At 64.7% G+C, this 22,512-nt stretch overlaps 7 protein-coding genes across 7 annotated transcripts; 4 read left to right on the top strand and 3 right to left on the bottom strand.

Annotated features, from left to right (window-relative positions):
• Positions 1–913: 913 nt before the first annotated feature.
• PFL1_03286 (uncharacterized protein) lies at positions 914–3,322 on the bottom strand (the record flags this gene model as incomplete). Its single annotated transcript, XM_007880803.1, has 2 exons — positions 914–2,915; positions 3,045–3,322. 2 exons carry the CDS (start codon positions 3,320–3,322, stop codon positions 914–916), a joined length of 2,280 nt encoding a protein of 759 aa, XP_007878994.1.
• Positions 3,323–4,103: 781 nt separating this feature from the next.
• PFL1_03285 (uncharacterized protein) lies at positions 4,104–6,911 on the top strand (the record flags this gene model as incomplete). The annotated part of the gene is made up of 1 exon (XM_007880802.1): positions 4,104–6,911. The coding sequence occupies one exon, from the start codon at positions 4,104–4,106 to the stop codon at positions 6,909–6,911; it is 2,808 nt and encodes a 935-aa protein (XP_007878993.1).
• Positions 6,912–7,352: 441 nt separating this feature from the next.
• Positions 7,353–8,777, bottom strand: PFL1_03284 (uncharacterized protein; the record flags this gene model as incomplete). The annotated part of the gene is made up of 3 exons (XM_007880801.1): positions 7,353–7,958; positions 8,053–8,130; positions 8,232–8,777. The coding sequence occupies 3 exons, from the start codon at positions 8,775–8,777 to the stop codon at positions 7,353–7,355; spliced, it is 1,230 nt and encodes a 409-aa protein (XP_007878992.1).
• A 1,478-nt stretch (positions 8,778–10,255) lies between these two features.
• On the top strand, positions 10,256–13,469 carry PFL1_03283 (uncharacterized protein; the record flags this gene model as incomplete). The annotated part of the gene is made up of 4 exons (XM_007880800.1): positions 10,256–10,319; positions 10,431–10,579; positions 10,696–13,002; positions 13,113–13,469. 4 exons carry the CDS (start codon positions 10,256–10,258, stop codon positions 13,467–13,469), a joined length of 2,877 nt encoding a protein of 958 aa, XP_007878991.1.
• A 1,227-nt stretch (positions 13,470–14,696) lies between these two features.
• PFL1_03282 (uncharacterized protein) lies at positions 14,697–16,250 on the top strand (the record flags this gene model as incomplete). The annotated part of the gene is made up of 3 exons (XM_007880799.1): positions 14,697–14,718; positions 15,280–15,340; positions 15,713–16,250. The coding sequence occupies 3 exons, from the start codon at positions 14,697–14,699 to the stop codon at positions 16,248–16,250; spliced, it is 621 nt and encodes a 206-aa protein (XP_007878990.1).
• Positions 16,251–16,738: 488 nt separating this feature from the next.
• PFL1_03281 (uncharacterized protein) lies at positions 16,739–17,539 on the bottom strand (the record flags this gene model as incomplete). The annotated part of the gene is made up of 1 exon (XM_007880798.1): positions 16,739–17,539. One exon carries the CDS (start codon positions 17,537–17,539, stop codon positions 16,739–16,741), a length of 801 nt encoding a protein of 266 aa, XP_007878989.1.
• Positions 17,540–18,169: 630 nt separating this feature from the next.
• On the top strand, positions 18,170–20,527 carry PFL1_03280 (uncharacterized protein; the record flags this gene model as incomplete). Its single annotated transcript, XM_007880797.1, has 2 exons — positions 18,170–18,545; positions 18,846–20,527. The coding sequence occupies 2 exons, from the start codon at positions 18,170–18,172 to the stop codon at positions 20,525–20,527; spliced, it is 2,058 nt and encodes a 685-aa protein (XP_007878988.1).
• Positions 20,528–22,512: the final 1,985 nt, after the last annotated feature.

Here is a 22,512-nt window from a genome sequence, read left to right as displayed (position 1 = left end):
ACTGAGGACTGCGTTCAGTCTGCCCTTTGCACATGTAGGCTGACCAGGTCCCTGGGCGCCATCGAAGCCATACAAGAGGCATCTAGGCATTGAGCGGCCTCCGCCGCCCCTGGCTTGTTGGCCAGGGTCATCTTCACCCTCGAGGCCTCTGCCGCGCCCCCCGCCACAGCTATGGCCGCGCCTCCCCCATCCACCGCGACCATTTTGAGTGTGGAGGCGGCACTTGCTCACGAAGCGCAGCACCGCCGCAAGCTGGAGGCCGAGGTCGACCAACTCTGTCAGGCGCTCGCCAGCATCACCATGCTGTGTGAGCGCTTTAACGGCGCCGGGTGCAAGGGCAAGTGCACGCACGCACAGCAAACTCCTTGGAGCCACTGCAATGCTGCCCTGGCCTCTGCTGTTGCCCATGTTGGTGTACCTTTCTGACTGGTGGTCGTCTGTCTTGTCTGCATCAAGCAGGGCCTAGAGAGGACTGTGGTTTGGTGCTGTCAACATGCTGCATGATCTGCCTCCTTCCAACACTGTTGTTGTCATCAGGATCATCAGGATTCCTTTGCTTGACCTTCCTCTGCTACAGTCTCAGCCCCTGGCTTACTGTCCTTGCACATTGCACACTCTGTGTGTTGAGGATTCCAACTGCTGGTCCCACAAGCTTGACCAGTGCCATGCTCTTTGCCATCAGCAACCCACAAAACCAGCAGGTTGACCTTCTTTGACTGCGACAACAAGGGTCAAGACCTTGATACATGTCTCGCATCAGTCTGCTTTGCTGCTGCAGTCCTATAGGAGAGGCACGATACATGTCCGCCGAGCACAACGCACAGGAAAAAAGGGCGGTGGGGTAACTGTAAAAGTTTTCGAGGTTGTCCGGGGATGGGGCGCGTGGTGCCGATTGACTATGGTACATACAGACCTACGCACCGATGACCTCCTCCCTCTCCTCCATGACCTCCTCGACCCACTCCTCGACCTCCTCCGTCGCGGCCTCTTCGAGCTTCTTGGCGAGCTCGATCTCGCCCTGTCCCTCGTCGCGTCCGAGCTCGCGGCGGAGCTCGGCGAGCTCCTTGCGGGCGCGCGAGCGCCACGCCTTCCACTCGTCGAGCGCGCGCTCGTAGAGCTCGCGGTGGGCGAGGGCGAGGTTGCTCTCCTCGGCGGCGTCCTCCTCCTCAAAGGTGCGGCCGATCTCGCGCAGGTTCTTCCTGACGCGCTTCTGGTCGTCCTTGCTGAGCAGCGAGCGGGGGCGCGGGCGCCAGAGGATCTGCTTGAAGCGGTCCTGGACGTGCTTCTGCAGCTCCTGGCCCTTGAAGTCGAAGATTGCGTAGCCGTTCTCGAGCGAGTGGCGCCAGACCGAAGCCGAGGTGGCGACGAAACGGCCAGAGGGATCCCACTCGAGATCGGTGATGCCGTAGTGCTCGCCGGAGCCGATCAGCTTGACATCCTCGGCGGGGTCCTGCGAGACGGAGCCCTGGCGGATCTCGTGGGAGAAGTCGACGTCGTAGAACTCGAGGTCGAACTTCTGGCTCGAGCCCATGGTGGCGACGACAATGTGGCGGCCGCGCGGCGACCAGAAGAGGGTGTTGCACGTCTTGTTGTCGAGCAGCTTGAGCAGGCGGAAGTCGCCCTTGGGGTGCAGGTGGAAGAAGTTGAGCTGCGTCTTGATCGTGATGCCGGGCGCGGGGGCGCCGAGCTGCGGGTCGTTGGACGAGATGACGGCAAAGTGGGTGCCTTGCGGCTCCCAGGCAAACGCGGTGACGGGGTCCTTGAGCTCGATGACCTCGACCGGGAAGTCCTTCTCGCGCATGCGGAAGATCTCGAGGTTGCAGAACATCGACTTCTTTGTCTTGGTGTGGCGGTCGACCTTGACGCAGAGGAAGTCGCCCTGCGGGTGCCAGTGGAGCTTGCAGTCCGAGACGTTGAAGAGATTCTTGGATCGCAGAATCTCCCGCGTCGGCACGCTCATGACCGTCACGCGCGCCGGCTGGTTCTGCACCTCGGGCTGCCAGAAGACGAGCATGTTGTCCTTGGGCTTCTTGGCGCCACCCTTGGCCGCGCCGCCCGACGAGCCCTGCGCCTGGCTCTCCTCGTACGCGGCGATTGCGTCCTTGTCCTTGTCCGAGAGGGGGCACCACTCGAAGTCGACGACGCCCTCGACCTTGATCGACTTCTTGTCGAGCAGGCCCATCGACGGCGTCTCGTAGACGCTGATGGCCTGCCCCGGGGTGAGGCGGGCGCAGTACTTGTCGTCGCCAGACCACTTGAGGTAGGGCCAGGTGAAGCCCTTGAGCTGGCCCGGCTGCTCGTCCTGCTGCACGGGGAAGGTGCGGAGGAGGTGGCCGGTGCGGACCTCCCAAACGGCGATGCGGTTGCCCTCGTCCTCGGGTCCAAAGTGCTGCGGCCCGACGGGAGCGTTCTCGGGCACCTGGATGGGCTCGTGGGACCAGGTGACGAGGTACTTTTCGTTGGGCGAGAAGTCGACCAGCCGGACACCCGGGTGCGGGAAGCGCATGAAGCGCTCCAGCGATGGGCCGCCCCAGAGCGCGATGCCCTGGCGGTGGAAGGTGATGAGGAAGGTGCCGAGGGGCGACCATTGGACGTAGGTCTCGGTCCATCTCTGCCGGCTGTGGGCCACCTGCGGGTCCGACGACTTGTTGTGCCATGCGATCTCGACGTCGTCGCCGCGGCAGATGACGAGCTGGTCGCGGCCGGCGTGGTCGGCGAGCCAGGAGCGGAGGTGCTCCTTGGGCTGGTACTCCTCTTCCTCGGGCTCGACGTACTCCTCGGACAGGTTGGCCAGCTTCTCGATGTCGGTGAAGCGGTTGACGGCGAAGCGGTGCTTCTTGTCAAAGGCGTAGCCGTCCATCAGTCGGATCGCCTGGGCCGCGTCCTCGGGAGACGCCATCTCGATGAACATGTAGCTGCGGCGCGCGGCGACGGAGGTCAAGAGGGAGGCATCGGGCAGGTTCGGGTGTCAGCTTGGTCGAGTGCAAAGAGGAGACGAGAGGAGAGGGGAGCTCAGGCGAAGTTCGCATCGCGGGAGGACTCACCCTTTCGAGTCACCATTGTCGCCGTAGGGGATGTGCATGCCCTCGAGCTCGATGTCGATGCCGGCGTGGCTCTTGAAGCGCTTCTGGATGGTCTCGAACAGCTTCTGCTGCCTCGCCTCGGTGATGACGGGGACGCCGTCGACTACAATGACATCGTCGAGGCCCTCGTCGAACTTGACCGAGTACTTTTGCTCGATGTCGGTGAAGTCGATCTCATCATCGTGGACGTCGAACTCGGAGACGCCGTTGGTGATGGCGTCGACGTCCGCAGACGGCATGCCGGGCAGATGGTGTCGGGTGGGGGGTTACGGTGGTGATGAATCTGCTGGCGATGGTCGTGGGCGGGGCAAAGCAAGAGGCGCCGGAGTCCGGAAGCGCAGGGAAGGTGGTGAGTGGCGAGCGTGGAATGTGCACTGCGGCCGGGTGGGTTCTGATGTCTGAGAGTGGTAGAGATGGTGTGGTCGGTCGATATCCAGCTGGAAGCGGCAGTCGTGGCAGACGAGCCTCTCTGGTGCGCGCTGCCGCAGGGCTGGCTGGCTTCCTTCTGTCGTCGGTGTGCTCTTCTCTTCGAGCGCTCGCTCGACACTGACCTCTCTCTGCTGGACGGCGGCGTGGGCCTGGCGCGACCCGCAAGCACGTCGAATTTTTCGCCCTCTGCTCTGGCCCTCTCTTCTCCCTGCCTGTGGTGGTGGCAGGCCTTCCCGCAGTCTTCTCTGGACACCCGGACGACACTACTCGCACGAGTTGGCCAGAGCGCCGATGTGTCCCGAAATCCGACGTTGGCCAGCAGTCCAGGGCCCACGCCCCCCAGCTGGAAATTTTTGTGGGAATGCAGAAAACTGGGCGGGGCGGGGGGCCGCCCCCTCTCTCTGCTCTCCCGCGCTGCCCGGCCCCACCGCCATCCCCGAGCGCGAGAAGAGGGCAGGGCATGGCCTGGTCCGCCACCGCCCTTGCCGCTAACCTCGTCTCCACCATCTCGACCGAACCCCGAACCCTCCCTGCGCTCCGGCTCCTGACCACATCGGCCCACCTTCCTAGCGCCGCCCCGTCTCGCCCGGCATGGGAAAGAAGCAGGAGAAGAAGACGGCCAAGGGCCGTCTGGACAAGTTCTACTGGCTGGCAAAGGAGCAGGGCTACCGCTCGCGTGCCGCCTTCAAGCTGGTTCAGCTCAACAAAAAGTACAACTTCCTCGAAAACGCTCGATGCTGCATCGACCTCTGCGCCGCTCCAGGAGGATGGCTGCAGGTGGCCTCCAAGTTTATGCCCCCCAACTCGCTCATCGTCGGCGTCGACCTCGACCCCATCAAGCCCATCCCGCGCTGCATCACCTTTGCCGAGGACATCAACTCGTACAAGTGCCGAGACCAGCTCCGCCAGCACCTCAAGGACTGGAAGGCCGACGTCGTCATCCACGACGGCGCGCCCAACGTCGGCACCGCCTGGGTCCAGGACGCCTACGCCCAGTCCGAGCTCACCCTCCAGTCGCTCCGCCTCGCCGTCGAGTTCCTCCGCGCCGGCGGCACCTTTGTCACCAAGGTCTTCCGCTCCAAGGACTACAACAACCTCCTCTGGGTCTTCAACCAGCTCTTCAAGAAGGTCGAGGCCACCAAGCCCGCGTCGTCGCGTAACGTCTCCGCCGAGATCTTCGTCGTGTGCCAGGAGTACAAGAACCCGGCCCGCATCGACCCCAAGTTCCTCGACCCGCACCATGTCTTCAAGGACCTCGACCCGACCGCCATGACCACCGATGGTACCGCCGTCCCGGACAGCCTCAAGGGCACGTCGATGGGTAACGCCGCCGCCAACGTGCTCGACCCCAAGAAGCACCGCAAGAACCGCGAGGGCTATGCCGATGGCGACTACATCCTCTTCCGCTCCCTCGACGCCATCGACTTTATCCGGGGCATCGACGTGATCGGCATGCTCGGCAGCAACAACCAGATCACGTTCAAGAGCGACGAAAGCCGCGAGCTGCTCAAGAAGGAGGCCACCACCGACGAGATCAAGGCCAGCTGTGAGGACCTCAAAGTGCTCGGCCGCAGGGAGTTCAAGACCCTGATGAAGTGGCGCAAGGATCTGCGCATCGACATGGGCCTCGAGCGCGCCAAGAAGGATCTGACCGAGGCGACCGAGACCGTCGAGGTCGAGGAGATGGACGAGGACGAACAGATCGACGACGAGCTGGCTCGCCTCAACGAAGAGGCCGCCAAGAAGGCGCGAAAGGAGAGGCGGAAGCGCAACGAGGCGAGGCAGAAGCGCATCATGCAGCTCCAGCTCCAGATGACGACGCCGATGGACATCGGCATGGAGCTCACCGACGACCAGCTCGCCAAGGGCACCGACGACTTCTTTGACCTCGGAGAAACCGAGAAGCGCTCCAAGACGGGAGCTGCTGGCCTCGACGACGACTTCGGCGACATGCCCGAAGACGAGGAGGAGAGCAGCGTCACCGTCGTCGGCTCGGCCGACACCGACGACGACGAGGACGACGATGACGAGGAGGCGCGGCTGCGTCGGCTGGAGGGCGAGATGGACCAGATGTACGAGCAGTACCAGCAAAAGATGCAGGAGCGCGACGCCAAGTACCGCGTCAAGGAGGCGAGGCGCATGGACCCTGCCCGCGACGAGTGGCACGGCATCCGCGACAGAAAGGGCGGCGACGGCGACGACGACGACGAAGAGGGCAGCGACGACAGCGAGGGAGGCTACGACATCGTCGAGCGACGCAAGCAGCAGGAGGAGACGTTCGACACCGACGACGAGGAGGACGAGGAGGACGAGCGAGCGGAACGGGCCGCACGGATGGCGTCGAAGCGTTCTGCTGCCGGGTCCGGGTCGTCCAAGACGCGCAAGCGTGCTCGCTTCGGCATCGACGAGTCGGCCGACGGCTCGGCAGAGCAGAAGCGTGTCCTGCTCAACACGCTCGAGGGCAAGGATGCCCTTGCCGCACGGCAAAGCCGCGAGGCCGCCATCTGGTTCGACAACCCGCTCTTCAAGGACCTGCAGCCCGTCGACGTCTCCCCGCAGGCGCAGGACGATGAAGACGACGACGACGAGGCGGAGGAGGAGGATGAAGATGACCAGGACAGCGGAGCGGAGGCCGAGGCTGTCGATGATGACGAAGAGGAGGAGGAGGACGACGACGACGACGACTTCGAGATCGTGCCGCAGGAGCAGCACGAGACGGCCGACATCCCCGAAGACGAGTGGGACGACTACGGCTCAGACGAGGAGGCGGCCAAGCAGCGCTACATCAAGGAGCACGGCCTTCACACGGCCGAGGCCGTGGCGCTGGCCCAGGCGCTGGTCAACAAGCGCGTGACGAAGCAGGAGCTCATCGACCGAGGCTTCAACAAGACGAGCTTCCACGACAAGTCGGACCTGCCGGCGTGGTTCCTCGACGACGAGCGCAAATTCTACAAGGCCAACATCCCCATCACCAAGGAGGCCGTCGAGGCGCTGCGGGAGAAGCAGCGGGCGCTCGACGCGCGGCCGATCAAGAAGATTGCCGAGGCCAAGGCGAGAAAGAAGATGAAGGCGGCGCAGCGGCTGGAAAAGGCGCAGAAGAAGGCCGAGGCCATCAACGACAACGAGGACATCTCGGAGAAGGAGAAGGCCTCGACGATCAACAAGCTGCTGGCCAGCAGCGTCAAAGCCAAGCAGCGCAAGCAGGCGGCGCTCGTCGTGGCCAAGGGCGTCAACCGCGGAGTCCAGGGCCGACCCAAGGGCGTAAAGGGGCGGTACAAGATGGTCGACCCGCGCATGAAGAAGGAGATGCGCGCCCAGAAGAGGCTCAACAAGAAGATGGGCAAGAAGATGAACACGTCCAACAAGCCCCGCACGCCCAACGGCTACGGCGGCAGGTGATGCGCGCCGCGCGCCACGCCCCGCGGCCCCTTCCCAGCCCTCGGTCAACGGCCAAGGCGACGGCCACGGCGACGGCGCCCGCCCTCGACTGCCGGCTGTCCGATTCATACCTATCCTACCTTGCATCCTTGTCTCGACGCTCATCTGTTCACAGCCCATCCTCTCAGTCTTGTTTCCAGTGCATCCGATTTTGGTTTTCAGCGATCCTAAGACCCGGCGAGGGGCCTGCGAAGTCTGCAGGTCCTCGAGCCACTGAACTGCTCGGACTTTCTATGGTTGTCTGAGGCGCAATCTGGACGTCGCAGAGGCGCACTCGACGATGCGCTGCGCCACCGCTGCCGCCGCTAGAGCGCCGGGACGATGGCGCCGGACGGGGGCGAGACAGCTCTCACCGGCTGCAGCAGGAGGTTAGGGCTCGACTTGGCTCCGGTGCCCGTCAGCTCAGGTGAGTTCCTTGCTGGGAGCCGGCTTCTTCCCCTGCTGCGAGATGTCGCCGCTGTCCTCTTCCTCGAACTTGGCCTCGTCGTCGTCGTCCCTGGGCGCCTCAAAGACGACCGATGGTACCGGCGCCGCGGCCTGCTCCCGTCCCGCCTTCTTGGCCTGCTGCGGCTGCGAGCTGGCCGAGTCGCTCCTCTGCAGGTTCGGGTGGCCCGCCGATGATCGGCCCGCTCCAGAACCCGGTCTCGACCCGCTACCGCCGCCACCAGATCCGCCTCCCGCCAACCGCTGGTCCAGCGCCTTGAGAGCCATGGCTCTGCGCCTCTCGGCTTCGGCGCGGGCGCCACCTGCCCCCGCCGGTACGGCCGGTCCGCCTCCGACCGAGGCAGCGGCCATCTCGAGGTCGGCATAGTCGCCCCCGCTCCAGGGCTGCACGATCTTGAGTTTGACGAACAGGGCAAAGAGCGTGTCCGAGATGAACTGAACCGGCCGGTGGGCGATGGGCGGGAACCAGTTGACGAATGCGAAAGCCTCGCTCCGGTCGCCCTTGTAGCCGCTCTCGTTGGCCTGGAAATATCGCAGATAGGCCCATGAGATGAGCCAGCCGAACTGCGCGATACGGAAGGGAGAGAGGAGTCGACGTGAGCACTTCGGCACAAGCTTGGTCCGACCTCGAAGCCGCCCGGCAATACCCGCTGCTCACCTGGATCAGGATAAAGGGCGACGTATAGCCGACGATGCAGGCAATGTTGCTAAAGGTCACGTAGAGCATGGGCAGGTCCTGTGTGTGGGGCATCGATGGAAGCAGAGACAAAGGACAACGGCAGAGGATGAGGACGTCCGGCAGCAACGAAGGGTGGGTCGCCGACGATCCCAACATACCTTGACCCTCAGCTTGAGTGCGCCACGGAAGAGCTGCACCTGGTGCTCTGGTATGAGCTGGGTGAAAGCGACGAGAAAGGCGACCTGTAGGGCCTCGAGGCCGTGGTACTGGGTGCCGTAGATGAGGACGTCGAAGCGGAGCACGGCGAACATGATGAAGGCGAGCCCCCAGGCGATGATGTTGCTCCCGACAATGACGATGGCCGAGAACCTGAGGAGCTCGGTTGCGCCCCACTGCCTCTCGAGGTACCTCCCGGCGAGCGGGAGGGAAAAGAGCGAGATGAGGAACTCGAAGAACGACGTCTCGCACAGGCCGGCGGTGAGGAGGGTCCATGGGTAGTACCAGCTTGCGCCCGGTACGATGACGAGCCAGGGAAAGGCGAGGGCCGAGTCCTTTGAGGAAAACGTGATAAAGTGAAGCCCCTCTTCGGTCCGGGTGAGGCGGAGGAAGGCGAGGAGGAGGGTGAAGGCGAGCAGCGATGCCGTCAGGATACGCGTGCCCGGAGGGATCGACTGGACAAACGTCGAGGCCGAGAAGACGGCCATCGTGGCGAGGTCAGAAGACGCCCGTCGACGGCGACGTAGTGGTGTTGGTGTTGGTCTCGCGGAGGTAGGCGCTCCTGGGAAGTCTTGGTAATCGTCTCTCGCCCGATCGGTGCGTCGGTCAGGGATGGGCCGGGTCGGTGGTTGGACGCTTGTGTGCCGCTGACGCCGTGATGCCGCCTAGGATGGTGAGCGGTGCGCGGGCGAGGATGTTCGAGGAGCTGCTGTGGTGGTCGTGGTGCGAGGGAGGGCCAGGGTCGGGAAATTAGCACCCGTCCCTGCTGGGCAGCCTGGCCCGGCCTGGCCCGGCCTGGCCTGGCCTGGCCTTGCGAAGGTGGAACGCGTCCACCCATCTGTGTGTGCCTCGACTCGTCGTTGTCTGTTCGGCCCGTTGACCTGACTGGCCAGGCCGTGCCCAGACTGCATGGGTACCTTGCGCACGCCCATTTTCCCCTCCCTGCCAGACCGAGGGCAGGCAGGGCGGGTCGCATCCTTATTTTCGCTCTGCTTTTTCGCTGGATTTTTGGAGCCTCGCCCCAGGCGGGAGACGGAAGCCAGCAGGTGCCTTTGCTCGGTTGCCCTTGCTTTGGGCTTGGGTCGTTGCCCGATTGCAGGCTTGTCGCGCGCGCGCCGAGGTTTTCGTCGCACCTCGGCCCCTCGACTGCCACCTCCTCTCGCCACGTCGGCTCAACACCTCGATCCCCTCTACACATCCGCCATCCTTCTCTTTCGTGTCGGTGCGCATCCTTACCCGCCAGGCTCTCATCTCGCTGCCTGCTCTTTAGCACCATCCGCTCTACAGCACCACATCTGCACCTAGAGCCAACATTCCTCTTGGACTTTGCGTCGACACACACTTTTCCGACACCGTCGATCGGAGGCAGAGAGTCGGCCATCCATCCATCCGCCTCCTTCTGGCATCCATCCATCCACCTACTCACCCGCGCCACCGAAGCACTCGACTAGGCGTTCTCCCAACCTCGCCTAGCTCGCTCCCGGAACGTCGGGGCTTCTTGGATCCACGACTGGACTCGCCTCCGCCATCGCAGCACCGCCGCCCTCTCCCTACTGTGATCGTTACGCTCCGCGCCACAGACTGACGCCGCCCAGACGTGCATCGCTGGCTTTGTCCGTACGGCCGCTTCATCCGCTGTCGCTCCTCCAGCCACCTGCTGCCCGACATCTCTGTGCAAAGCGCCTCGTTCACCAGGGACCGCAGATCCGACACGCAGCTTTACCAGAGGTTGCTCCGTCCTAACGGGCCCATTCGACCGCGCTGCGCTAGTCCAGGCCGAATCTCGAACGATTGCGGACAGAGACGCCCCTTCTGACTGGCCTTGGACTGGGGCGCGCAGTGTCGCATCCCCGCCCGCGGAAGCTCAAGCGAGGCCGCTGCCAACGAGGAGCAGGACAGGGACGTCCCTTTCCGAGAAAGCTCGCGGGGCTCGAACCTCTGCGTGCAGTCGGACCACGAAGCAGCTATGGCGCCCCTCTGTACCTCGGTGGAAGTCAACCTTCTCGTCTATCATTACCTCAAAGAATCAGGTGAGTCTGCTCGGCCAGCGTCGAGGCGCAAAGGTGCGCAGCTTCCGAGCGCCACACTGACACCTGGAATCTCGCAACCTCTGCGGCGCTCTGTGTGTGAAATCGGCAAAGGGTTCCACCACGCATCGTTTGCGCTGCGACATGAATCGAGGCTGGACGACTCGCCCCTCTCCCACGAGGCCATTATCGAGCCTGGTCAGCTGATCCGCTACCTGCAGAGAGGCCTCGTCTACTCGGCCGTCGAGGCACATGTCCAGGAGGTGAGTCCCACGCCTTGCTCGAGAGCGTCGAGGCTTCGGGCAGGCGCAGCTCAGCAGCTCACGAAACAATGCGACATGGTTGGTCCCCCCTTTTCCGTGCCCGCCGCAAAACGCAGGATGGCACCGAAAAGACCTGCTCGGCGCCGTTCAAGCTGGTAGGACCGCCGCACGTGTGCGATGGCAAGCCTCGACCGCCACCACCGCCAGCGAGCCCGACTCGACTCTCCGCTTCTCCGCCGCCAGCGTTGGCGCCACCGCGGGCCCTCCACAAGGAAGCGACGACCCAGACTGTGGCCGTCGCCGTCCAGGATACGACGCGGAGGCTGCAGAACGGGTTGCAGTCGGCGACGTCGAGCTCCAGCGGCTCGAGGCGCAACTCGGACGGCCGACAGCCTGAGTCCAGCACGACAGCCTCGGCGTCCAAGAAGAAGCTCGAGCAAGTCTCGGCAGACGACGTCGAGATGACGGACGCGGAGCAGGCGCGCGCGGCAAAGATGAAGGACGCGAAACGCAAGGCCTCGCACGCCCTCGCGGCATCGGCGGGCTCCGAGAGGCAGGAGAAACGGGCCAAGCGGGAGGACCTCGCCGCCGCTTCCGCATCGGCAGCGGACAGGAAGCGGCTCGCCAACGGTATGGCGGACGAGGACAGGAAGGACGTGGCGTCCAGGAACGGCAAGGTTGGCGGCAGCTCCCGAGCGTCCACGCCCGGTCAGACGGACAGGGGCCACGAGAGCGGCTCCGGCGCAGCGGATCGGACGGGTTCGAGGGCAAAGGAGAAGGACGGCATCAAGAAGAAGAAGGCGGGCAAAGGCAGCCTCGCCGAAGGGAAGAAAGACGGCGGCAAGGGCGACAAGGGCGCCGCCGGCAACGGCAAGCAGGCCAGCACGACAGTCGAGCAGCCCGAGGGCGATGGATACGTCACCCGCGAAGAGATCACCGTGCTGGCCGGACACACGGGCGAGGTGTTCGGCTCGGCGTGGAACCCGACGGTGCCGGGCATGCTGGCAAGTGGCGCCGGCGACGCAACGGTGCGCATCTGGGATCTGCCGCCGCGGTCCGGCGACCCCGTCGACCCGCCGACGGTGTGCAAACACCTGCCCGCGACGCAGAGCAAGGACATCTCGACGCTGCACTGGAACCCGGACGGCACACTGCTGGCCTCGGGGTCCTACGACGGCATACTCAGGCTCTGGACGCCCCAGGGAGATCTGCACCTGGTCATGTCGATGCATCAGGGCGCCGTCATCAGCGTGCGGTGGAACCGCAAGGGCAACATGCTGCTGACGGGAAGCGCCGACGGCACTGCCATCGTCTGGGACCTCGGCAGCGGCAAGACGCGGCAGCAGTTCCCTCTCCACAGCGACGGCGTCCTCGACGTGGAATGGCTCTCCACTGCCGAGGGCTCGCTCAGCGTTGATTCATCTGCTGCCGTCGCGCCGGCCCACGGTCTCAGCCAGTCGGTCGCCGACTCCATCTTTGCCACGTGCTCGGCGGACAACAGCATCAATATCTGCAAGCTGGGCGAGGCGCGGCCAATCAAGTCGTTCAAGGGCCACACCGACGAGGTCAACGCCATCCGCTTTGATCCCTCGCAAACGCTGCTGGCGAGTGTCTCGGACGACTGCACGGCCAAGATCTGGGCGCTCGATCTCGGCAGCTCGTCGTCCAATGGCAGCGGGTCCTGGTCAGGCGGCGCCCCCGGTGCCGGCAGCGAGGGCTCGAGGAAGCGGGGCGCCCGGGGTCGGGGTGGGAGCGCGAACGTCGAAGGCACGGACGCAGAGGAGGACCGCGAGCGTGGCCACCGCAACCCGACCGGCGCAGGAAGCGGCAGCGGCAGCGGTGCCGGCACGGCCGAGGCCGGATCTGCAGCCGCGACCGGCGAGGGCGAGGTGGACGAGTCCGGACCGTCGAAGGAGAAGGACGGAGGCGCATCCTCGGCGGCAGGCGCCTCGACTGCGGCGCCTCCCGCTGGCACGGGCGCTTCCACATCGTCTGGCGCTGGGTCCAGCGGTGCTGCTGCCGGCAAGGACGTTCCATCGGCCGACCCGTCCGCTTCAGGCAGCGGACCGACTGCGGCTAGTGCCGGTGCACCCGCTGCACCGTCGACGACGTCCAGTGTGGTGACGACGACGGCCAAGGGACCCAACAAGGGCCTGCGGCTTACGCTCTCTGGTCACACCAAGGAGGTGTACGCGGTGGCTTGGTGTCCGACGGGACCAGGGACGCGCCATCCCAAGCAGCCGCGCATGCTTGCCACCACGTCGTTCGACTGGACCGCGCGGCTGTGGAACGCCGACACCGGCGACTGCATCCGTGTCATTGACGAGCACGAGGACAACGTCTACACGCTCAGCTTCAGCTCCTGCGCGCGGTTCCTCGCCACTGGCGGGATCGACAAGAGGGTTCTCATCACGCGGATCGAGGTGAGCGCCCTTGACTGAGCAGGAGCTGTCGCATCGCCGCGACGTCGTCGTGCCGGTTGCCCTTTTGCTGATCCTCTTATCCCCTCTGCTGCCCGCCTTTGTCTGTGCAGGACGGCGCCCTCGTCAAGCGCTATGTTGGCGGTGGACCCATCTTCGGCCTCTCTTGGAAGGGCCTTGCTGCTGCCGAAGACGTCGATCCGGACTCGAAGCGATCGGAAGCCAAGATGCCGTCCGACGCCCACGACTCATCGACGTCTGTCGCTGCCAAAGACGGCACCCTCCCGGGGCAGTATCAGCTCGCCATCTCGCAGGCCGATCGCAAGCTCGTAGTGCTGCGGCTGCGGGACCTCGACAAGGCGCCGGCAAACAAGCTCTTTGGGGCTCCCTCCAAGCCCGAGATGGCCGAGGCTGCCTCGACCTCCACCGTATCGGATTCCGTCGCCGCCAAGAAGGAGAAGAAGGCATGATCTGTCAGTCGAGGGCATTCCTTGGCCCGAGAGGAGCCAGCATCTACCGTCGCTCCGTCCCATGGCGCGACTCGCGCCGGCTGCCTCGTCTGCCCTCTCAGCAGATGTGCGTGCAGTCTCTCTCATGGTCGCCGCCAACCTGGAACCGCGGCGTGCCCGCCCGCGTGTGGAGATCAAACCGGTCCGTCCATCACCACTGCAGGCCCTGATCGAATCCGACGCCACTCTCCTCTTTCCGCGACCCGGATGTTTGCGCCCCTCTCTCTGCCGAGTGCAGACGACGTCTTGGTCGCGTCCCTTTGCCATGCCATGCCGTGCCGTGCCTTGCCCTCCCCGCCTCCCTTGCTCTCTACGCCGTCAATGCCCTCTCTCTGTTGTACTCTCTCGCAGCCTCGATCGTCTCTCTTCTCTCTCCTCTCCTCTCCTTTGCCCTCTGTGGATGTAGCACTATCGCCGGCCTCTTGTACGAAAAGCAGCATTCGAAGCGGAGCTCGCCATCTAGTCCGCTGAGTAGGGCATCGCTTGGCCCAGCGGTCCACCTCGACAGGAGGGGATCTTCACGTCGTGCTTGGTCCATCGCCTGGGCTGCTCGCATTGCGACCCTTTGCTCTGAAGAGCGGGCCATGGCGGCGGCGAGGGTCGTCTCGCTGCGCGTAGGAGTGGGCCGCGGCTGCGATGTGGACATTCAGCCGGGCACAGCCTGGTGAACGGAAGCTGGTGGCGGAAGGTTGGACGGCTGGCCTTGGCTGCGCGAGCCTGGAGCCATAATCGTGCGGATCCGAGTAGCCTCGGCCGAGGCTCAAGAAGCTGGAAATTTCTCATCGCCTATGCCTCGAAATGCGCAAAAATTGAATTGCCTGCGAGTTGCATTACGCGCAGTGGCGGCGGTGCAATTCCACCTCGAAATTTGGATTCAACGACCCTGCAGGTGCACCGGAAGGCGGGCTTGGAAGGCCCCTCGGTGGGCCACCCGGCACGGATCGGCCATCCTGCCAGCCCAGCCCTGTGGCCAGCCCAGCCCATCCCGGGGCCGCGTGGGAAGCGAGGGGAGCCTGCGCTGCCGCCGTCGGTGGTTGAGGCCGTCGTCGTCGTCGTTGTTGCTGATCCTCACTCCAAGTCACCCGCACCACCCCCTCAAGACCCTCGTCCCTACCCCGCCGCCCTTCCCATCACTTTCCCGTTCTTGGTCAAGAACAGAATCTCCGTCGCAACATCACATAGCCCAACATGGCCAAGGTCGGAATCCCCAGTGAGTGTCGACGACTCTGGCACACGGCGGACGCGGCGGCGGCTCCCTGCGGCGCACACCAGGACGGATCGCTTCAAAGGGTCGACCGACGAGGAACGACATACGCAGCGGTCTGGCCGACGGCCCGGGAGGCTCTTGCCATGTTCGCACAGTCACGACCCGCTCGGCCATCGCTGGAAGCTGTCTGCTCCGCCCGGCTTGGCAGGACCACGACCCGTCGCCACCACCAAACAACGCTCGCTGGATCAGCTGGAAGGTCACGATGGAACGGCTTGCTGACGTTCTGCCCATCCTCTCTTTCACCTTCCCGTGTCGCCCGTGTCGCTCTCGTCGTCGGCTGCTCTCCCTTCGTCCGCTCGACTCTTGGTGCCACATTCTCGACCTTCCATCGACCTCCAACCTACCGATCGTTCCGCCGTCGCCCTCTCCGTGTCCGACTCTCTCGACAATCCACAATCGCCGCACCTGCTACGCCCCTGTGCGCCGCGCAACCTCACATCGACCTCGCCCATGCACCTCATCGCCCTCTCTCGCACTTGTCCGCTGGCTGACATCCAACAGAGGACGTTGCCGCTGTGGCTGCCCCGGAGGTTGGCGGCGTCCGTCTCTTCGGCAAGTGGGAGTGAGTGTCACCCGAACACCAGAGCAGCCATGCCGCGCCGTGGCTCGGAGTCAGGATGGTGGCGGATCCAGGTCGACCAGGGAAGGACGGTTCAGGGCGACGGAGTGTCGACGGATGGATGGCCCTGTCCGGCGTTTGGCCCTGCCACGGTCGTGGTAGGCGAGGGTCTCGTTCTGGGCGCTATCAGCGGAAGCGCCGGCAAGGCCTCATCCGGGGCGCTCGCTGCGGAAGGCTGCCGGCAGTCGAGGCAGGTCGCTGGAGGCGGGACGACGGTTCTGGATCCGCCGAGATCAACGAGACGGCGGTATGGACGTGAGAGCTGACGCCTGCTCGCCTTCTCCCCTTGTCTCCTGCGTCCGCCAACCCCCGCAGCGCCCAGGAGGTCGAGGTCAAGGACATCTCCCTGACCGACTACATCGCCCTCCGAAACGCCGTCTACACGCCCCACACGGCCGGCCGCTACGCCAACAAGGCCTTCAAGAAGGCGCAGATGCCCATCGTCGAGCGCCTCGTCAACTCGCTCATGATGCACGGCCGCAACAACGGCAAGAAGCTCATGGCCGTCCGCATCGTCGCCCACGCCTTTGAGATCATCCACCTCCTCACCGACGCCAACCCGATCCAGATCCTGGTCGACGCCATCATCAACACCGGCCCGCGCGAGGACTCGACCCGCATCGGCTCTGCCGGCACCGTCCGACGACAGGCCGTCGACGTCTCGCCTCTGCGTCGTGTCAACCAGGCCATCAGCCTCCTCACCACGGGTACCCGCGAGTCGGCCTTCCGCAACGTCAAGTCGATTTCCGAGTGCCTTGCAGATGAGCTCATCAATGCCGCCAAGGGATCGTCGAACTCGTACGCCATCAAGAAGCGCGACGAGATGGAGCGAGTCGCCCGCTCCAACCGCTAAACGCCGCCGCGACCCCGTCCTACCAGAGATGATCGGGGATCCGAGAGCTCTCGGCCTCCCTCAAAAGCGCCACGATCCGCCGCGCCCTTCTGTTCTCCACCTCTGGCCATCCGAAATCGAGCGTGTTGTCGTCTTGTCTTGGAGTCCTGTCATGCTGTTCTGGATCGTGTTGTTCCGAGTCGTGATTGTGGCCGGATGCCTCGGAGTCCTGTCATGCTGTTCTGGATCGTGTTGTTCCGAGTCGTGATTGTGGCCGGATGCCTCGGAGTCCTGTCATGCTGTTCTGGATCGTGTTGTTCCGAGTCGTGATTGTGGCCGGATGCCTCGGAGTCCTGTCATGCTGTTCTGGATCGTGTTGTTCCGAGTCGTGATTGTGGCCGGATGCCTCTGTGTGTGTGTGAGAGAGAGAGAGAGGGAGAGAGAGATGATTGTCAGCAAGCGCCTCGTGGTAAGACCGAGGCGGGGGAGGAACGTCAGTGACACTCACCTTAGGAAAGACCCGGGCAAGCCGACGCCGGGTGGCGGCCGCCACAGCCGGGCTCCGCGCAGATGTGCAGGTGACGGCACTGGTCGTCGGGGCGGCGGCAGGTTCCCCTCTGGTAGGCCCTGCAAATCTGCCGAGGCCTGTCCTGCGCAGCCGCACTAGCCGGGCGCGGCGGCAGGTGGTCCGAGGAGGGGACGGGAACCGGCGAGGTGGCGCGCATCGGGACCGGGCTGGAGGAGCGCGAGGCCACGGGGCTCGGACCGGCGGAGGATTCGGGGGTGGGCGAGGGGGAGCGCGAAGGGACGGGCGTGGCCGTCGCGCGCCTGATGATTTCGGCGAGGTGCTTAATCTCGTCCTTGAAGATGAGTTGAAAGGCTGCCATATCGTACACGACCCCATGCAGCGTGTCGAGCTCGCCGCCGGTGTAGTCCAGCGACTCGCTCATGGACACAAGGCCGGAGCGGGTGAGGGCGAGGGCCTCGAACACTTTGCCGAGATCGGATCGGGACGAGGTGAGGAGGGCGAGGATCTTGGCTGTGTAGGATCGGGTGTCGTAGAGGGCCGCGCGGATGTCGGGGATGGTTCGGAGCTCGTGTCGGGCCTCGCCCATGAAGCTGCGGAGCTCGGCCACCGGGATGCGCGCGAGCTCCTTGGCGAACAGCTTGTGCGAGACGTCGATGGCGGACAGAACGAAGTCCCTGTCGTGGCGGGCGCGGAGTTCGGCGTACTGTCGGTGTGCGCGGAAGAGGTGCGTCACCCAGGCCACAGCGGCGAGGAGGCAAAGGATGAAGACGGCGTCGTGCATGCTGCCGGTCTGTCGGGGGGTGTCACGGTCCTGGGTGGGGTTGGCGGGGGTGACACATCAAACTGGGTTCCGTCGAGACCGGGAGGCAAGGTATGTATACCATCGATCGACCCGCCCGAACCGCTGTGGGGCCCCCTGCTTCGTCCAAACAAGCTGGCAAGCTTGCTCGCCAGACCTGACCACCCTTCGTCGCTCCCCAGGCCGCGCGTTCGTTCCAGCATCAATCTCCTCGCCGGCCTCCTTGCAGAATGGCGTTACCAGGCGGGGCAGGAGCAATTTAATTTACTCTCCGGAGGATGTGATCTTAATTACAGAGTTGGCCCGGAGGAATAACATTCAAGATTCATATGCATGAGCCGACAACGAGCCGGAAACTAGGTACGCATGTGGGCGTTCGGCGTAGCTCGACCGTGCATGATGCGTGCCTGATCCGCAGCCAGCTTGGACCCTGACCCGCCGAGCTCTCGTGCTAGGCCGGGTGATCGCCGGCCTAGGCCTGCTGGCGCGGAACGAAGTGGCCCAGGCGCAGGGTGCCAAGGGTCTCACCGTCTTCACAATCACCACCACCACAGGCACACTACTACTGCCCACCACCCTTTTTTAGCCGTCCTGCCTTCGGTCCCGGCACCGATGGACGCCCATCACCAGCACTGCCCGGGAGCGTACTCGGAAGACGGCGACGACTCCGACTTCGACGAGGCCTATCAGCGCTTCGCGGCCTCACGCGCAGACTACGACGATCCCGAACTGCGTCCGTATAAGGTCAAGGTCGTGCAGTATGGCCACGTCCCAGCGGTCAAGCGGGAGAGGCACGCCACCGCAGCGCTCGAGTCGGACCACACAGAGAGCGCTCCCGCCGCCGGCGCACGGCTGGATCATGCCGCAGACGCTACTTCGCAGTCCTACAGCGGCTGCATGCGGTCAGCGGCGCCCGCTGGGATGTCGGAGCGGGCCAGGGGCAAGCAGCGCAGTCGAGAGGTCGCCGACGCCGACCATGGCAGTCTTGGTGTCTTGAAGGCTGCTCCAGCCACGACAACCTTTTGCGATGCCCACGACTCGCCCGGCTGGGCACCATATGCGCCCGCAGAAGCACTCGAGCATCAGATCCGCCACCACGACTCCCCTCCAATCGATACTCTACGTCTAGCCCATCCGCCATGGCCGCTCGATCCTCGTCCTGCCCATGCCTACCATGCCCCGACTACATCAGCCCATCTCCTGCCTAGGCCGGAGCACTACTGGCCCTTGCCTCGTACCGAGCCATCCCCCTTTCCGGCTTACCCTCCGCAGATGCCTCTTTCGCCAGCTCAGGGGACATCGCCTCGCTCGACACACGCGGCCCTCCACGCGCTCCAATCGCCTTGGTACATGGACGCGGAACTGCCTCCATTCGGTCATTCGGCGGCGCTGCTGGAGTTCCCGTACTCCTACGTTGGGCCGAGCAGAGAAACGGACTGGCGCTGGTACGGACCGACTGCCGGGATCGCAGTCGAAGAGCCTGAGGTGGGCAGGGAGCATGCGGGCGACGGCTACAGTTCAGCCGCACAGTCGCTTTCCAAGAGACCAGGCGTGCGCCTCGAGAGCCTACCACAGACGCTCCGGCGCGGCCAGGGCAGGCCCAGCGAGGCGACACATCACCAGCGCCCGACGTACGACAAGCTCGCAGCACCAGATGCCGACACTGACCTCGCCATCGCGCCCAAGTCTGCAGCAGATGCCGACTCTCCTCGCCTCGACATCGACGAGGAACACAGAAGGACACCTAGTCGTCGAGATCGCATGTCGCGCGCGCGGTCCGTCGCAGTGTGCCGCTCCAAGGCAGCCACTCTGAAGCGCGCGCGCAGTGTCGGTGCCTCTCTGCTCGCGCTCGGACCAGCCGCTTCGGTCGACGTTGTCCCGCCCGCTGTACACAAGAGAGGGAGAGGGCGCCCGCGCAAGTACCCTCGACGTGACTCTCTGCCTCCGTCCAAGCCTGTCGATTCGCCAGCGCCCTCGTCGCCTGCGGCCTCGCCGACTGAGCCCGAAGTCGAGCTGCTCGAACTCTCTGAACCGCAGCCACGCTTCCCCGACATCCACACCCTCTGCGTCGATCAGGCGCGCCGTGTTGCATGGATGCTTTCTCGCCTCTGCCAGCAGAGCGACGAGGCCGCTGCTGCGACTCAGGCCAACTCGAAGCCTTCGCCGCGGGCGAACGAGGCCGGAACTGCACCGAGGGTTGGCGGCGCTTCCCACCTCGCAAGCTCCTGGGCAAGATGGACGTCCACCACGGCCGACACCATCGTGACCGCGATGGAGCCCGCCGGCTCGACCGCGTCTGGGAGGGGTCACCCTGAAGAGGCGGGCGCAATGAGCACGGAAAGGCGACGAGAAGACCAGCTCGAGCTGGCGACAGCCACAATCTCTCTCACCGAAGACGCGCGACAGGGCCTCGAGTACTCGGCTCTGCTGCGCTCCCAGTTTCGCTCGCGCCGTCAGCACGACTTTCTCGTCGACTTTGACGCTCTCGATGACCTCTACGCTCGACCACCGTCCTTTGTTGCCAAAACGGCGGGGTCCAACCCGACGTCGTTTGCCTTGTGGCCACCGTCAGCCGGCCTCACTGCGAGCGAGACGGAGCGTGCCACCGAGGTGGACCAAAAGCAGCGCAAGCAGATGCACCGGCTCTATACCAGGGTTTGGCGCCTAAAACAGCGGAAGCCTCTCGACGATCGTAAGCTGTGGATGCACTGGATGCGGCGTCAGCAGCAGCAGCAGCAGCAGCAGCAGCGGCAAGCGATCGGCGACACCTCGGTCGCCGTCGAACCAGGGACGCCACCCCCGCCAGAGACGACAACGATCAAGACCACAAGCGCGAGAGGGCCTCCGTATCTACGACGCAATCTGCGCGCGTTTGCCCGCTTCGAGCCCGGCTTCGCCGCGCACACCGCCATCAGCCGGCCCGAAGAGGGGCCAGAGCGACCGCATCCTTTCTTGGCCCGAGCAGGCTGACGCGCCAGAGTCAGCTCGCCCGGCTCTAGCGCCAATGTTGTGACGTCTTGCTCGAATAGGTAGCTGACTCCGTGCTCTTAATCGCCGCACCAGCCCACCCTTCTGTCTTTCCCCTGACCCTGGCGCCCTGACCCTGGCGCCCTGACCCTGGCGCCCTGACCCTGGCGCCCTGACCCTGGCGCCCTGACCCTGGCGCCCTGACCCTGGCGCCCTGACCCTGGCGCCCTGACCCTGGCGCCCTCGCGTCCTGACCCTGGCGCCCTGACCCTGGCGCCCTCGCGTCCTGACCCTGGCGTCCTGACCCTCGCGTCCTGACCCTCGCGTCCTGACCCTCGCGTCCTGACCCTCGCGTCCTCGCGTCCTGACCCTGGCGCCCTCGCGTCCTGACCCTGGCGCCCTGGCGCCCTCGGGCCCTGACCCTGACGCCCTGACCCTCGCGCCCTGACCCTCGGCCTCGCACTCGCATCCACGCCCTCGTACTCGCACTCGCCCTCGCCCTCGCATCCACGCCGCGTTGGCCATGATCTCACTGTGCCGTCTGCCAAGAAACCTTTTGTGTGTGGGAAAGATGGAGAGAATCAAGGGGTCTGTTCAACGATACGTTGACGATGACCACCCCGCCGGGCTGCTGCCAGCTGCCCTAAGGGCGGGGGATCGGGGGAAGTCTGCTGCCGCTGACTTTAGTGATTTATTTTTGGTCGGCTGCCGCCGCCTTGGTACTAGGGTCGATGCCGCTCGTTATCCTAGGGGGCCGCTGCCGCTTGCCCTGGGAGAAGAAGGAAGGGAAGGAAGGAAAGGAGGAAACGGTAGGATTATATACCTTCGATCCGGTCCATGGGAGGCCCCAGGCGGTCGGACGGGCAGGCCGCGAGGCTAGAAATCCGGGCACTTCGCCTGAGGCTTTTCCTGCGAGCCCTGCAGGCGTACCTGCGAGAAGCCAACGGAACCAGGGGAGCGGTAAACTCCGTAACGCCGGTATCGCCGAGGAATCGGTGCTTATCTCCAGGCTAGACGCACGCCAGACCCGGACTTTAGGGTCTTTGCGTGATTCTGTATCTCTCGGAGGTAAGCTATGTTACGTGACCCGGAGCTAGCTGGAGATAAGCTGTTTGCAAAATCCGTGATCCGCTGGAATTTGATAATTTGAGCGCAGGGTTTTCTTAGCTCCGGCACGCTTTTCTCCGTGCTGGGCTCCTGCCCATGTTGGCAGAGTTGCCCGGATTTTAGCCTTGCCTCGTGGCCTTGCCTCGTGGCCGTTCCCGTGTGGTTCCCGCTCCTATTTCCGGGGTTACCGTGCCCTGCGGGCAGTGCAGTTGCCTGAGGCATAGCGCCCTGCCGCCCGCCCGCCCGCCTGCCGGCCCGCCCACAGAAGCCCCGCCCACGAACCAGATCGAAGGTATATAATCCTGCCCTACCCCCCTTCCCTTCCTTCCTTCTCTTCCCCCAGGGCAAGCGGCAGCGGCCCCCTAGGATAACGAGCGGCATCGACCCTAGTACCAAGGCGGCGGCAGCCGACCAAAAATAAATCCCAAGTCAGCGGCAGCAGACTTCTCTTTCCCCAAGTCAGCGGCAGCAGACTTCTCTTTCCCCAAGTCCCCCCGCCCTTAGGGCAGCTGGCAGCAGCCCGGCGGGGTGGGCGTCATGTCGCCTGCGCCACGGCGGCTGGAAACCGCCGAGAGTAAGCACGGGCAGGGATGAACGATCCTCTGCCTGATCCAGGGTGTGCGACAGAAGGACCGGATGGCGGTAGGCATCGCAGGGGCGTGCTTTGCGGGAGCGGATGACGCTACGAGACCGCTGCAGGCGACGCGGTCCTGCCCGCGTTGCGCGACTGGCCCTGCTCTGCCTGCCTCCCAGCCTTCACGCGCCACACTCGATCGCGGACGCGCCTGGCTTTTCCAAACCGACGAATCGGCCGTCGTTGCCGTCCTGCGATACTGGCGGCAAACGGCAGTCACACCTCTGTAGCGAGCTCTGTAGCGAGC

This window comes from Pseudozyma flocculosa (assembly GCF_000417875.1).
Source record: "Pseudozyma flocculosa PF-1 unplaced genomic scaffold scaffold00010, whole genome shotgun sequence".
In the NCBI taxonomy this organism is placed as follows: domain Eukaryota; kingdom Fungi; phylum Basidiomycota; class Ustilaginomycetes; order Ustilaginales; family Ustilaginaceae; genus Pseudozyma; species Pseudozyma flocculosa.
This window is presented reverse-complemented; position numbering and strand designations above follow the sequence as displayed.